The sequence below is a fragment of the Ciona intestinalis genome, chromosome 2 (genome assembly GCF_000224145.3).
Source record: "Ciona intestinalis chromosome 2, KH, whole genome shotgun sequence".
In the NCBI taxonomy this organism is placed as follows: domain Eukaryota; kingdom Metazoa; phylum Chordata; class Ascidiacea; order Phlebobranchia; family Cionidae; genus Ciona; species Ciona intestinalis.
In genome coordinates this window covers 6602938-6619950 of record NC_020167.2, presented here as the reverse complement: position 1 = coordinate 6619950, position 17013 = coordinate 6602938, and the positions used below count along the sequence as shown (strand labels likewise).

The 17013-nt window shown below is 36.6% G+C and overlaps 2 protein-coding genes across 2 annotated transcripts in view; one reads left to right on the top strand and one right to left on the bottom strand.

Moving 5' to 3' along the window:
• The window catches only part of LOC100180474 (lysine-specific histone demethylase 1B), a 27846-nt gene extending 20194 nt beyond the window's left edge, over positions 1 to 7652 (bottom strand). Inside the window, exons 1-2 of the mRNA XM_026840050.1 lie at positions 7642 to 7652; positions 2783 to 2786 (exon numbers count right to left, since the gene is read on the bottom strand). The gene's annotated coding sequence lies outside the window, so the exon portion shown is untranslated. The remainder of the gene's footprint in view (positions 1 to 2782; positions 2787 to 7641) is intronic.
• kcnq4/5 (voltage gated potassium channel subunit) overlaps positions 4216 to 17013 on the top strand; it is a gene marked incomplete at its 5' end in the record, with an annotated part of 23166 nt that continues 10368 nt past the window's right edge. The window contains 6 exon segments of the mRNA NM_001145558.1: positions 4216 to 4395; positions 6776 to 6886; positions 7249 to 7457; positions 13496 to 13586; positions 15351 to 15477; positions 16529 to 16704. Of these exon segments, the coding sequence (NP_001139030.1) occupies positions 4237 to 4395; positions 6776 to 6886; positions 7249 to 7457; positions 13496 to 13586; positions 15351 to 15477; positions 16529 to 16704 (873 nt within the window).

Here is a 17013-nt window from a genome sequence, read left to right as displayed (position 1 = left end):
AAAGTTATAACCTATAATTTTTATTGTCTGCCTCGTTATACACCAGGTGCTATTAAATACAAAGCAAACGAGACTATGACGTTTTCCGTGAATTTGGTCCTGATCCAGCAGTTATATGACAAGACGATTGTCGTTGCATCATAACAGACTACACTAAGTAATACTCAGCCAAATGAGATATATAGTAAGGCGGGGTAACATGGGACGCACTTTTATTCACTTTATCGTCCCATTATGTAGTAAGCAAAGAACTTCACAGAATTATATAATCACATCCTTACGAAAAGCGTTGGTATTTGTTAATAACTAGAATAAGAAATGTAGGATAATATGTGCAAAGTATGTATCAATTTACCCCACAGTAGTGTATCCATTTTTGTCTTACACATCGATTATTGTGGTTAAGTTTCGTCGCTTCTTTGTTTTAAATTAATATGGTCTCGTTATCGCATTTTACAATCTTAAACAAAAGTATAGCTGTTTAAAACGGGTACAGGAAAAAGGAATTATCGGTTTCTGTCTGCTACTTGCATGGGCGTACAAAGTAGTGGCTGAATTTTAATATATAATTTTCTGTGTACGGGTAATATATACGAATTACGTATTGATTAAATGTGTAGATAAGAGAAAAAACGAGATAGTTTGTGTGATTTTGGATAGAGTAGGGTAGAGGGGAAGATGGAACACATTTTCATTCTATTTTCTCGTTCTGTCTGGTAGCAAACAAAGAATATTCAAAGAATTATCAACCTGCATCCTCACGACTCCCATAGACCGTTGTTAATTGTTTGAAACACGACCAGGATATTTGAATATTATGTGCTTAAGGTGTCTTCCTTTACCCTGCTATATTGAGTGTGATTTTAGATACTTTAATTGTAAATTCAAAAGGTGAATACAACAGGACACCAGTGTGTTATAACTACTGTCATTGCCCCGCCACGCGAGAATAAACAAGTAACATTCATTCATTGATACAACATGCTGACTACTGTGAGCCATATGTGGGTTTTGGAGATCAATACTGTCATATATTCTGTGGGAAACAGCGTACTGGGTTTGAATACAGAAAGCTTTTTAACGCATGCCGCATAATTTTGCACGCCTAAGCTTATTTTCAAAACATTGCGGGAAACCATTACTGCTTCCTCCTTTTTCTTCTTAAGCACGTTGCATTCAGTAACCAGAACGACTGTGGTAGTCTCGTGTTCAAATAGTCTTTCTAAGTATAGAAGACGATTCTCGGTAATTTTAGTTTAGCAAAGAAGTTCAAAGCGTATATATAAGAGTTAGGTGTAAAGTTTTCTGCTTAAAGGGTATGGGACCTACTATGCTAGTTAGACGAAATAAATCGTAATGTCTTGTCTTATTGGTTATACAGTTCAGTATGGAACAACACTCAACGACTATATGACTTTGTTTGCGGTCGAAAAAAATAGGTTACCGTGCACCTAATGTAGCATATCAATTGTGTAGGGTACTTACAAAAAATACCGCTAAAAAGTACATAAGATATAGTATAGGAAGGAGAAAGATGGGACAGCTTTTTATTCTATTTTATCCTCCAATTTGGTAGTAACAAAGAACATTCAAATAATTATAAAACCCCACCCTCACGACTTTCATAGACTGTTGGTAATTGTTTAAAACACTATCAAGATGTTTGGATGTTATGTGCTAAAGGTATCCCATCTTCTCCTATTCTACTATATCTTATGTTCTCATTTATATAGCTGTACTTTTCGTAAGTAGCCTACACAATTAATATGCTGCATTATAACATTTATTTTTTGTCGTGTTGCTATTACGTTGAATGCTTGTTAAATTATTCACCGAAATAAATTATCAGCTATACATAATAAATATTAGTTCAAAACAAGTAACATACTCCTAAGCTGGCACAAGGTGTATGAAATAGAACAACTGTGTGATAACGTCTGTCGCTTCCGGCCAAGCAAAAACCAAGCAAGTTATATGTTCTACTATAGCAGTAAAAACAGACGAAACAATAGCTCTAAATCGTTGATAAAATAGTTTTAATTTTAACCATAACATATTATTTTATTTCATCGAAAACAATAGCGAAGGTGACACTATTGAAACAACGAAAAGAAAGAAATCCGCAGCAAAACTACAGTCGTTAAACTACGTTATTGATAAAAAGGTGTGGGGAAAGCGTCAGTTAAAAAGCGTAGCCGTTAACAAAAATAAGTCAAAAAAATTTAAAGAGCAAAACTGTTTTTTGTCTGTTTGGGGTTATAGGTCGATAGCTTACGTGAGCGCGGATCTTACCCCGTCTATAATTGAGTCTCCAGGTTGCTTTTTTATATGAAACCAAACACCATTAAGCTGAGGCAAGTCGTGTGAACCATGCGCCGGTGTTCGACCGAACCCACTAATTACCCAAATTAACTTATAACAGATAACACTTCAACTGTTATCTATGACACTATGTGTAGATATAACGTTGATTGTACCAAATTGCAGTATTTCCGTTGCATGCATTGTAAACCTGGGTATGTGACGTCACACACGATTCGGCACGTCACGCAAGATCGATGGCGAAAGACAATAAGTCGACACGGTTGGATGAACGCAAATATGTTGACGTTTTAACAAATTCGATGACTAAAACCACGTCTGACGTTTAATAAATTGATCATTTCCACGAATTATGAAACGTCAGTTCTATAACAACGGTCGTATTACCGTTTCGCGATTAAACCAGTCACCGCCTAATATTGCTTTAGAATTTTTAATCGCTCGACTAAAACTGAGTCGATAGACTTTGACCGCCCTATATTTGCTGTATTGGTTTATGCATAGATTTACCGGGTAACTAAAAATGAAATATTAGCGAGTGTGGTTAGTCAAGTGATATACCACTTAGAGAGTCTTTGCTTAACTTTTATAAGGAAGTATTTTTATATTACGTTCATCCATAAGTGCAAATATGTCGCGTGTTTTCAACGACTGTCTTTGTATTGCTAATTCACTTCGTTGTTTTAATTTATTTGGGGCTTTTGTTTTCGAAATATAGTAGGGTGGGGGGAGATGGGACGCCTTTAGCACATGATATCAAAATATTAAGATCGTGTTTTAAACAATTACCAACGTTTTATGAAAGTCATACGGATACAATTTTATAAAAAATGGGACGAGAAAATAGAATGAAAATGTGTCTCATTATCCCTACCCTATTATACATATACATAGAGAATTCAAGTAATGTAAACATCCAGCGGATGTATATATAATATATTAGCTGTAATTATTCTGCATACAAATGTATCAGATTGTTAAATTAAATACAGGGTCAAGAAATACTCGTAAAGGTGGGTCACCACTTGGTTTGTTTGTCGCCTACCATAGTTTAACGCATGCCATTATCACCATATAAAATAACTAAGGCATGGGTCTCTTTATTAAATAAATCTTGTACAACATGAGTTTGTAAAATCGATGTAACTTGATTACTGTTGATCGTCGAAGTTTTGTAGGAGGGCCGCAATAAAACTCGCTGCTACGAACGTCAATAAATAATGGTTCTGCGTTTTTGCACCTACTTGTAATTTGGTAGCGGTATAGTGCTACGCTATTCTGTTCTATTACTTTTCAATGTATGTAGGATGAAGCAACACGTTTTTGTAAGTTAGATAGTTTTGTTTACAAATAAGCATTGGATAAAATAACACGCAGATATGTCGATTTTTGGCGTAGAATTGTTTTTTTAGGGTATACGACGTGTTATAGCTTTAAGTAAGACATAATTGAAATTAAAGTAATAATGCATCCTTAGGGGTGTGCGAAACTGGTCTTCTGCCAAAAAGTTTAACATAGCGGAGGGGGGGGGGGGAGAACTTCTATTTTCTCATTCCATTTGTTGTAAATAAAGAACATTATAAAACCGTTTCCCCACGATTTCCATAGATCGTTGTTAATTGTTTAAAACACGATCAGGATATTTGGATATTATGTGCTAAAGTTGTCCTATCTTCCCCCATCCCACTAAAATGATTTTATAAAACTATCTATTGGTAGCAAGCGACTAGGTGTCAGAAAAAGTCAGATTTGAAAAACAAAGTAATGGCTAGAAATTGACATAACTCACAAGAGACAAAACTGGGCTGGAGCAATTGTCGTTATTATATTCGAGTTGAATATTTGTAAAAGAATATAAGTTACGTTCAACTCATTTATGGTTTATTTCTTTCAAAGTGACAGAGTTAGTTCGTCATGTCTGATGTGCAAAACCCCGGAGGAACACCAAAAGTTGCCCGCGTTACGTTTCATGACGTCACGGAATCCGACGACAGCGCCACCGAGCGGCAGGAGCCTCGTCCGATGCCACAAGGGATCTTGAGGAGGCCATCCAATTTTCCATTTTCTTTAAAAGTGAGTTTTGCTTGTTCCTAATTTAAATTACATATGAAGTACTAAGGATGACGTAAAACGCAATAACGTCATGGGACTAAATTACAAAGTCGAAAAATTGCGAAAGTACGTAAGCATTGACGCGAACAGGTGTTTAAGTAAAAAGCTTTTGTTTGAAGCCAAGCACGCCCGTGTTATTTCTTTATATGTCTGACTTATTGCCAATGAACGCCAGACGGTAATTAATCAATACAAAGGATATGAAATGTGATTTATATTACTACAGGAGCGCAGAAAATTATTCCGTGTCCGCTTAGCTCATAGTTTTAAGTATTTATATACTACTGCTGGTTTGGATAACGGATTTTTGAACAACTGTACTTTAACTACAATAACCATTGTATTATGTAAGTGATTGACCAAAAAAGGAACGGCTGAGTTTGAATATTATATTCGTAGAACATGAAAAAATAGACATTTGTAAATTCAAGTTCGTATTATTTTACAATTAAATTTGTCAATTTAAAGTATTAAGGTAAGAGGGTTAAGGATTATGGAGATTAATGACCAAAGGCTGTTTAGTGGTTATAGTATTTTGCGGAGATATTTGCATTTATAACATAACATATATAGTGGGGTGGGGAAAGATGGATCACCTTTAGCAAATAATATCCAAACATCCTGATCTTGTTTTAAACAATTAACAACGGTCTATGGGAGTTGGGGATGCGGTTTTCCTTGATTGTTCTTTGTTTACTATCAAATAGGACGAGAAAATAAAATAAAAAGGTGTCCCATCCTCCCCTATACCCTGCTATACTTTTTGGCTCTTTGAATACAGAAACGAAAGTCAGATTAATTAAAACAACAAAAAGAAGAATAGCATAGCAGAAAAAAGACAGTCGTTAAAAATACGCTTGCTGGGGTAAAACCTACTTTAGTAAAGGTGTCAAATAAAAGAATGCCTGCTTAACCAACCCACATAAAAAAAGGTTTTCAGACGTGTTTTTTTTATTGGCAAATCAACGAATCTTATAATATAAAGTGTAGTAGGTTGGGGTAATGGGGATACCGTTGGTACAACTTATTTCTTTGTGGGCTTAACAATTAACAACGCTTTTTAGATCTGTGAGGTTATGGGTATAAAACTCTGTAATTATTTTTTGTTTACTGCCAGATAAGAAGTTGAAAGAGATATAAACGGGGTCCATCTTACCCCAACATACTATATACAATTTTAACCCCACTTGTGTAAAACTCTGCATTGCAAGTTTGTCATTCGCCTTTAAAACCTCTTCTTGTTTATGGGACACCATGGTTACATACGTCATGGCTTAATATGTTCTATACAGTGGACTGTAGAAACCTTAATATTAATTGTCTTGGCTACGTGACTTAATCTCACACCTGTACTTCGTATGTAAGAGTTTACCTCGTACGCAGATAAACCTTGTGAATATACGTAAATACAGGTGTTCAATCATACAAGTCTAATTAAACACATGGCAAGCACATCTGGACGTTCCATGTGTATTTCCTCTACGTTTTTTGGGAAAATGTATTATTTTGGTGACTGCAGATGCACCGAATCAGTGAACGAATGCAATCATATCCGTTCTCTTACACTATACATCAAAACACGTATTATTTTTTGTCATTCTCTTTTTGTTTGGGATATAAAGATACATTTCTAACGTATAGTGGGTTTTATTTTTAAAGAGAATGTCACTGACATTGGTGGTAGATTCTGACTTTTCTTAGTATATTTTGTATCTGTCGAATGTTTTTACAAGTGTTTTGGGAGTTTTGAAATCGTAGACATGTTTCTATTTTAACAAACCAGATGTTTACAGCAAAGTATATTAAGTTGTGCGGTTTTAGAAAATGTTGCTTCATAAATGCCACAATTTACAAACCATTTACTATTTAGGGCCCAGCGATGTTTTCACAGGTTTTCAATTAAATCCTGAACAACTTTCCTTTACTTAACCAGACGTACAGTCCTTTACTTAACCAGACGTACAGTACACTAAAGGAAAGTAATAGGGTAGATAGAAGCGAGCAACTACTTTATTGGCGTGATATGCCGTCTCTGGTGGAATTCCAGGTTCCCTCGCTTGCTGGTTCGTACCTGAACTTTTAAAGAATGAAATAAGTTTTGAAATTGCACCTGTAACAATTTTTAATCTGAAGTGCAATTATCTGTTTTTTAAATAAATATATACAAACATTAATTGTTGCTACGTAGCCGAAAATTTTAGGTTGGGTTTAGGCTCACTACTGGCTTCATAGGACCCACAGGACACAATTAAGGTTGCTTTTTCCCCGCGTGGTCGGAAAATGACTTTTACTAGTCATGTTGTTCAAATCCGGTCTGAAATTTATGTTTTTATTTATTTAGATGCCATTTCAAAGTCTACACGAAGATAACCAGAGTAATCACGACAGCGACTCGATCCATTCACTTGGAGAAAGTGAAATTAATCGCAGAAGGCCGTCACTGGCAGTACAGGTAAACTACACCGTTGGTAAAACATATTACGGCTAAATAAGAGTATGCAAGAATAGATTGGGAGAATTGTAAAAAGTAAGACATAACGACTATCGTTTTAGTTTAGAGATGTATACAAACGAAAAATGACTCGACAACAAGCATAAGGTGTACGAATACGTGAATACACCATATATGTGTCTGGTGACTGGTGAATAAGAAAACACTTGTGTTATACCTTCTCAGTAGTGAGCATAATGGGTATGAACACACCATGTTTGTCTACTAGTGTAGGAAAAGACACCCATGCTATATAACTCCGCATTGACACTTAATATAAACCTATATTGAAACCGAACCCCCTTTTTTATAACTTCTTACAGATAATAACGGCCCCTGTGAGGTGGGTACCTAACCACCACAATCACCATCAGGAATACCGCAAACGTAAAATGAGCCTCCACGGGAAGCCAATCTACTTTACTGTTCCATCAAAACGAAAGTCAAGGATGCTACAAATGAGAATAGAGGCGTATAACTTCCTGGAGAGGCCAAATTTTAAACCTTACTCAATCTTCTATCACACTTTCACGTAAGTTGTAACTATTATGCTGATGCAGGTACACCGACCACACAGCACTCACCATTTTCCCCCGGAAAAGAATGGTTTCTCGAGTCGTTTTCGAGTCGTTTTTTTACTTAGCATAGTTTACTATGTCATACCTTTACTTAAGTTGTACCTATATATACGGGTGGGGTTATACTCCGGCCTATACATCCCAAGTACCCTGGCGTGCCGCGCAGTGGTTTTACTATTTTAAAATTGAATAGGGGCAATAATTTTCCATAAATCCTTGTTAGAACAATAAATAAAATGTTTTTGTGTTCCGCTATTTGAAAAAGATGTTTTGCTAATCCGAACGAAATTGAGAATGTTTTGAAGTTTTAACGGAAAATGCATTAGCGTCCTCACGGCCGTTGTAAGGTAGAACCCGTAGTTTGGTTTAACAGGTTACTGTTTATTTTACTATAAAACTTTAGATAGTGAAGATTATTTAAGGTTCAAAGAAGTGCAATAGGTGGCAAACTACCCTAGGAGCTATAAGCTAAATAGGCTACGTGCTGGGCAAATATGTTTTACGGGTTACATAGACGATTAGGAAATGATTCAAACTCTTAAAATTCTTGTTTTGCTGACTAACCCGAAAAATGTTAAAAAGTTTAAAAGGAGTTATATTATGGCAAACAAAGTAGGATGTCAAATACATTTACCCACTGGAACAACAGCGCGTTCTAGTGTTCATATATCTATATTGCAGTCAACCGCGTGGCTGCAATAACGATCTTTTTTGGTATTGGTCACCGTTTTACTTACCGTTTTTTACAGTAAGCAATAAAGTAAATTGCGAATCGTTCGGAAAATTGATTTTTTCAGGTTCTGCTACCACTGACACGATTTAAAATGTAGAAAATAGGATTTTCTCTAGGCCTTATTGGATTTTGGCGTTGGGTTTTCGTGTTTATACATCTGGTGTGTAACTACTGTTAAACACGCGCTTTTATTGAGCAAAGAATAAGTTGAATTAAAATTGAAAATCGAATTTCGTTCTTTTACTATTAAATAAAATAAAAATGCTACTCGCTACAGTATATAGTAGAGTGGGGTAAGATGGGACACCTTTATCACATAGTATCCAAATAGCCTGATCGTGTTTTAAACAATTAAAAACGGTCTGTGGAAGTCGTGAAGATACAGTTTTATAACTTATTAAATGTTCTTTGTTTACTACCAAATGAAAAAAGAAAACTAAACGAAAAGGTGTCCCATCTCCCCCCACCCTTATACCTAAAATGTGCATAGACTTTGGGGTTATACATAATTTATATTATTTTTACTTATTTTTTCGATCACAATAACGAAAATCTTATTAGTTTAAGTTACGTAAAGACTTACACCCAGAAAAAAAGTTTATGGTGTTTCTGGGTATACAGTAACTCTTAAATAGTTGAGTTATCCTACATGGCCTGTACTGGAATATATGTTTTAGCCATACAGAACTTAAGTATTTAAGTTTTATAGTATACAGCCCATAGTTATTCCGAAGCTATCGTTGTTCATTTAGGCAAAACAATTTTTTTTCCGCCGAATGATCCCTTCAACTCTTATCTTTATTTAATTCGACAGTTATACAATACAAAAATAATAGCCCCTCAAAGCAACATACTTGGTCACTCATAAGCAGGGAGGTTTATGAAACAGAACACCCGTGTTATAACAACTGTCGTTTTTCAGTCACGCGAGGATAAAGCAAATTTCATTCATTCATTCATTTAAACTTGTTACACAACATACATTCACGATGTAACACATTTCAAACGCCAATTTTCATTCCTGAAACAACATGAGCACAATGTAATATTTCGTACAAGGTATATTTACGACCCGGGTTAAAACATGATCCGTCTTGTCTAATCATGCCTCTCATATAAATAAGACTGTAACAATTATATAAGCAATCATGGGCCATCGTTTGCCTGATTTAGCCACATCTTATGCCTGGTCTTGGCCATGATTGCGTATTTTATTTTTGCGCTTCTTCCAGAGTACTTGCTGTCGATATTATGCATATTTTAGTACTGTGACATCTTTTCATTCTATTTTCTCGCCCCTTTTGGTGGTAAATGAAGAAAATTCAAGGAATTATAAAACTGTATCCTCACAACTCCCATAGACCGTTGTTAATTGTTTAAAACACGATCAGGATACCTAAATATTTTGTGCTCAAGGTGTCCCATCTTCCCCCACCCTACTATAGGTTGGGGTAAGATGCTCCATGTTTCTAGCTATATTGATTTTCATAACATAGTAGATAATAAAAGGTATAGAAAGGTACATGTTGTATTCCCTTTTTTCGTTCAATGCGGTGGTAAACAATGAATATTTACTGAAATATTTAGTCGTATCTTCACGATTTTAAAAAGCGTTGTTAATTTTAAAATACGATTAGGAGATACGGTATAATATAGTGGGGTGGGGAAGATGAGGCTCCTTTTCATTCTATATTGTTGGTCCTACTTAGTTGTAAACATAGAAAATTCAAAGAATTATAAAACCGTATTCTTACGACTTCCATATAGACCTAACTCGTTGGTGACAATGAAGTGTCATTCAATGTATTTCGATATGTTTATTTGGGTTCAAAGTTCTTATAGTTTAGAGCGGTGCCGCATATATATTAATGACAGGAAGCAGGTTTTGTTATTGCCAATTTCAACGCTTGTTCAACACGTAATTATGTGGTTGGCAAATATTCCGCTTTAGTTAAACGTTACGAGTGCTACTCTTCTATACTCATTACGTGAAAGGAGGTTGTAATCTTTAAATATATTAATAGTAGCTTCCAGGTAAAGCGTATATGAAGTTGAACTGTGGTTTGAAGCACGAGGTGTTTGAAAACTGACACGAGGTGTACGAAATAGAACACCCTGCTTGTCATAACGACTGACATTGCCCCGCCACGCCAAGATAAGCGAGTTACACTCTGTCAGCATTCATTCATACATTAGATTAAATGCTTGTTATTTAACGCAGTATTTGCTTCGAATTTCAAGATTCTTACCTAACTGTTGAAGTCGCCCCTCAGGCGAATTTTTACATTGAAGACGCAAAGTAAATTGTATCGATTAGTGAAATATATGAAACAGATGCACCTATGTACATAGCACACACTGTAACGAGTAAAGATACTGTTTATTATTGAGTTCCTAAAGAACAGTGGTTACCAAACTGTCGATTTATACTGGGAAGCTGTTTGGATATAGATTATACCTAACAGCACCTGGTGAGCCACAAACCGCCTATTAAATAAATATTTCAACCACAGATCAAAACAGCTTGAGGTCACTGGTAAATGGCATCGGTTCACAATCAGTAGGATATGAATTATAATGTCGGATGTGTATATCAGGGTCAGGCGTTTTTTCGTGGCCAATTAGCAAGCCTCACTGTACAACCACGTAGCCATGGTACACTTATTTCTCTCGTAATCGAACAATATTCGAATCCTTTTTACTGCGGGGCTTGAAATATTGATCCGGCGGGTGCAGGTGTTTTAGTTTTCTCGTTGCAGACGCAGAGTTTGACTGGCAGTGGGGTAAGAAGGATAATAGACGAAGGAGGCACGAAAGCGACTAGACGGTTTTCGATACGTTTTGTTTAGGAGTGCGCACAGCAGTGTAAACGAGTCTGGTTAACTTATGGTATACGTTTAGTTACGTTGAAAGGAATGTGATTAGTTTAAGTGTATTGAATTGGTTTGTGGTTTTGTTGTTGTTATTTTACTATACTACTGTAATCGAGTTAACTGTTAATTTAAGCCATACGTTTTGGTCACGTTGAAAGGTTATAATTCTTTTAGGTGGACTGAATTGGGTTGTGGTTTTTTATTGCTGTTATTTTTGTACTCTAGCCCTTATAGGTTAAATGACGCGGCAGGTTAGTTTTATTACACAGCAATTTTCTCAACTGCGCAAGAGAAATATAAGTGGGCCTTCTTGGTCTAAGATGTTGTTCCTCGCTCAAGGCAACAGGCATTGTAGCAATGTGTGGCAGCTTCGATTGCGGCCAGCTTTCCGAGAAATGAATGTCAGATAGTGTAAGAAAGGCCAAGGTTTCAACGTTACGATAATTGTATGTCTATTTCACAGATCTTTCGGTTCCTTTTCGGTTTAGATTATATTTGGTAATGTCTGGAATGTCAAGTAAGAATCAAAACTTCTTCGTTTTCCCGCCCAAGGAAAACGCAGATGATTCAGCTACAAACTACCGCTTAGTTTGTTCGCCCACTTTCCCAGTTTCTCCAAATTCATCACCGAAAAGAGTCAACTGGAGCCCGAGGCTTATAGAAGAATCGACGGAGACAAACTCTCTCTCACCAGGCCGACGAAACAATATTGTCTCGGCCCCCAACTCGGCCACAAAACGCACTTTCTCTAATTGCTCGTCGCCGGAAATCTCGATAGAAATAGCATCTGAAAATGAAGACGACAGGGCTAGTAATTGGAGCGCTGATATGGCACTCGTATGCACTAAAACGAACATAGAAAATGACGGATCGTCAGACGACGAACTTAGCCCTGTTCTGTCTATCCCGGTTCCCGTAAGCACCCAAAGACGACACACCATATGGACCTTGCACGCGCCATCGCCAGCACTTTCCACAGTTACAGAAACACCAAGCTTACCGAACATAACAAACCATGCGCCCGAGGAATCGAGCATGTATAGACTTGCGGCGCCGTCACCTGTACATTACGGGTCCAGCAGACTAAACAGCAGGCCTGGATCGCCAAACCGAAGCCGTCGTACCTCCTTTATGAACGGCAGTATTTGGTCTCAAGAAGATGGGATTGGAAAAGAAATTCGCAAACGTTTAAATCTCCTTGGTAAACCAGTACCTGTTGGTACAAAAAACAAACAGAATTTTGCATACAGGTATAGTCGCTTTACAAAGTGGGGCATGCAAGACTCCGATATCTTAGTATTAAATATTCTCTTTTGCTCAGACGCGTTCAAAGTTTGGTGTTCAATTTCATAGAACGACCAAGAGGTCTACAGATAATTTACCACGTATGCATGTAAGTTAAAGCTTTCGGTCTGTGTAAGATTATCACAATTCACTCATTATCACAATTCACTAAAACTACTGTTTGTATAGTTCGTGGCTTTTATTCATTTTCTTCAAGGATTGTGTCTTTTATTCAACACCCCGCTATTTGAGCTAGGTTCTCCACTGCAGTAAGGCACGCTATAGGACCTGCTGGGATTTAGACCCGAGTTGTCCCTTTAACCCGACATCCGGGCGTTGGAAAAATTGTGTAAATGCACTGAAAAATGAGTCACGTTAATATAATAGTTTTGAAATTTGTTTGGTTCCCACGCTTTGTGGTCGTAACAAATATTTTCCAGCGTTATTGAATACCTGGTGAAAATGATACGGATTAAAACTGCTTCATATTATCGAGCGTCAAGTGCAGCAGTTATGTTTAAGTGGTAGTTTCCGAGGTTAAATATACGTCTTGGTTGCGACGATGCGTATGGTGCGTCTTTTATTAAGAAAATGTTTAAGACTCTGTCTATTTTATTCATGTGGGCGGGACCCAATGATGTTACGCGCTAGGAGACTAAGGTCTAAGAGCATGTGTTTCCTATTTTAATTGGACCAAAATATTTACAGCGTGTACACCGGTCATTTCCTGTTCCGTGGCTTTGACCATTCTCTACACTGGTAACGGTGCCTGCATATTTATATCAAAGTCATTAAATATGAGAAACGCACAGAAACATAACAAGTCTATACCGTATTTTTTTAAAGCATCGTTATTTATGTTACCGCGGCTCGAGAAGGACGTTGTTACATGTTAAAAATACGATTAGAAAAGATGGAACATTCGATGCGAACGACATCCATTATCCCACAGTACTGTATTTATCTTCATGACAACAAAGATCATAAAAAGAGGAAATTAACACCAAATCGGCAATAAATAGGCCAATACAATTATTTTTATTAACATCTAATCTAATTTCTACCCAGATGTATATCATTTCTTAATACTTTTTATATTTAGGTTCCTTCTTGTGTTTGGGTGCTTGGTCCTATCAGTTCTATCTACAATACCAAATCATATGGAAAAAGCGAATAAAATACTATTTATTGTGGTAAGCATTTGCATTGCTATTATACAACTAGTCCTATATAGTCAGCGCTAGGGCTTGAGACCCATACAAAAAAAGTTATATGCGGATATTATTCCCGTCTATTTTGAACAAAACGAGCTATATCAAGGATCAAAATTCAACGGTATCCATCTTACCCCCTATTACTAAGGTGAAATTGCTCTTCACATATTAACGTAAATTCATTGCCACAATGTCACAATGAACCGTATATAGGAATTGTGCCGAAGATAATTTAGTATAAGCAGCATTGATTATACGTGCTACTCCCTCGGGTCGAGAGCTGGTTTATAAAGTCAGCGGTTGGTGTTTACTGGTGAAGAATGCGCCTTCGCCGTAGTTTGCAGGCGGCGTCCAAATTAAAGGCAGATTACCGCAATAATTGACGCGACCTCAACTTAATGACGTTGCGAGTTGCGACACAGGGGAATTCCCCACGACCCCATAGCAAGCCACGCTTTCAATAACAATTTTTGCTCGTCTCATTTGTTCCCACGGGACATGCGGACTTATTGCTTATTGCAGCTGTTATTCTAGAGCTCTCGACAATTTAATCAACAAGGCATGAACTCTTCTTTGCTGTTACGTCATAGGTTACGTATACGAAAGCGAACGCGGGGTCAACCTATGTATATGCGTGACTTGTGCCTATTATACGATCGATATGTGTTGCTAATGAAATTGTAAAATGATACCTCCCGTTTTGTAAAATAAGAAACATTATTTCACATTTTGTTGCTTGTTAATACTTTTTGTAAACAGAATTATATTACAGAAAGAACAAGGCAAATGCTGAATAGTCCTTCAGTAATGATTGCACGTTCATTAAATTCCTACTCTCTTAAGGGAGAATGAAGAAAAGTAAAGACTTTTTTGAAAGTAGCACTTAAAACGCTCTTTGGTGCAAAATATAGCTGGCGCTGTTTACGTCGGATAAAGCGGCGCAACCGCTACGTAAACGTTTGCTTTCGGGAGGTATAAATAATGAAACGTCCAACGCAAAATATATTCACGCTGTTCATGCATCAGTAAAAGGTGTGCGAAGTTTTCATATTTTACCAAAGTGCCATATACCACACTCCATATGCAGTATGTTGAGTAAGACCTTCAGCACACAAAAAAATAGAAAAGAAAGTTTCCTATCTTCCCTATTCTACAAGCTTAGCTACTATGTAAATGATTGTGTTTTTTTAAGGAATCTTAATTTAAACCTACTTTGCCGTGAGAAGTTAAAAACGGGGATGAAATGTAGATAAATCTTTAATTACTCTTTACTTAAATTTAAATAAAAAATACGTGCAGGGTAAAAACAAGCGCAATAGTGATCGTAAATATGTTTAGTTACACCTGCGTTGCTTTGCCTATGAAATACGAAAACAATATTGTTAAATCGATTGCTTGTGGCCGCGAATTTCACCTCACACGCAGTGCGTTGATAATTAGACTTCTAATCCACTTGTTTACGACAAATACCTTAAAATCTTCGTGTTTAGTAGTCGTTTATTTAGTGGGGACGATTTAAGTGAAAATTTGGCGCGCCAGCTGGCGAATTTTCAAACTGTAACATGTTGGACGTCTGTAAACTTTCTTCAACTTATCAACAAGTTTAAAAACTATTTTTGCACCATAAATTAACAAAAAAATCAACCCGCCATCGTTCATCTATTTTAGCTGCCACAAGCTTTTGTACTATAGTAGTAGCAATTAAAAATATCGACCAAGCGTCCGAATCTTTATATTTTTCAGGAGGTCCTGATTCTTATTCTTTTTGGGTTGGAACTTGGCGTAAGGATTTGGAGCGCCGGTTGTAGATGTCGCTACCAGGGGTTTCTTGGAAGAATGAGATTTTGCAAGAAACCGTTATGTGTTATCGGTAACATAAATTCATTTATTTAATGTAACTTATTAATCCTCAAGTGGAGGGGCAAAGACAGGAATTAACACGAGTGCCATGTTTCACACACTCCATGTTCGCTTAGGTCCTTACGGGTTGCGACGTATGTGACTTGGTTAGAATTAATTCTTCGAATACAGCAGCGAAGATCGATTAAAAATAAACGAATTAAAGGGAATTAGCAAACGACAGTCGTTAAAACACGCTGGGATGAACCACATAAGTAAATGTTTCAAAATAAAAACGCGGCTACCAAAAATGCAAAGCAATATGAAATGTTAAAGAAAAGAAAGATGTGCTGCTTTAAAAACGTTACAGACTAAAATCAAGTCCACCAAATTGTTATCCGCGCCTGTGTGAGGTACTTAACAGTTTATACGCATCCTCACTTACGAATCTGGTTACGATGCCAACGCCCTTAACACTATGCCACAGCACGCTAAAAATGCGGATCTGTCGGCGCCATTTTCTCCTAAGAAAGTTTCATATTTTAAAATTACAATTTGTTTAATTAAATAGCAAAGTGTTAACAAGTTATTTTATCAAAGGAAATAGTTGTAACATGACTCATAACTGCTGTGTTATATTGTTTTAATAAAACTGCCTTAAGAATTGTTTAAAAATTAGAAACATTTAGTTTAACTGTGTAAAAAAGAATATAAATATGTTAATGCATCATGATTGTAACTTGTTATGTTATAGATGGCAAATTCAATGACTTGGCTCTTTTCTGTCGCAAATTTGTTGCAATTACTAAAATATCATAGTAAATTATGTGATATTAATTAATAACCCAAATAACACATATGTAGTTACATAATTTTTTCCTTTTTTATCTATCCCTTTAAATACAGTAAGAAAGATAGATCAATTAAAACAACAAAGAGACTTGAATTAGCAGCCAAATCATAGTTGTTAAAAATCTGCTGCGGGTAAAAACTACTTAAGGAAAAGTGTCTAATAAACCAGTGTGGCTGCTAAACTCACAATACAGCATTAATTAACTTAAGTTGTAATTATTATCTCACAGATATTATCGTTGTGATGTCTTCTTTTGTTGTTCTTTGTATCGGGTCGAACGGTCACATGTTCGCTGCCACGGCGATGAGAAGTCTACGATTCCTACAGATCCTGAGAATGGTTAGAATGGACAGAAGAGGAGGATCATGGAAGTTGTTATCTTCTGTTGTTAGAGCTCACAGTAAAGTAAGTGACATTGGCATTAATTTACCGATGTCTTTAGGTCATAGACCCTTAACTACTAGTATTGTATAGAAAATAAAAGTGTTTTCTTCTGTTGTTAGAGCTCACAGTAAAGTAAGTCACTCTAGAATAAACTGTGGTAATGTGGGGTAAGACGGGTTACGGAAATTACATATTATCCTACGTTACCTAAATCGTGTGTTTAACAATTAACAACTGTTTTAGAGTCACCGGCGCCGTGGCGTAGTGGTTAGCGCGCCTGCCTGTAGCCCAGAGGTAATGGGTTCAAGGCCCGTCGCTGCTACCATTGAG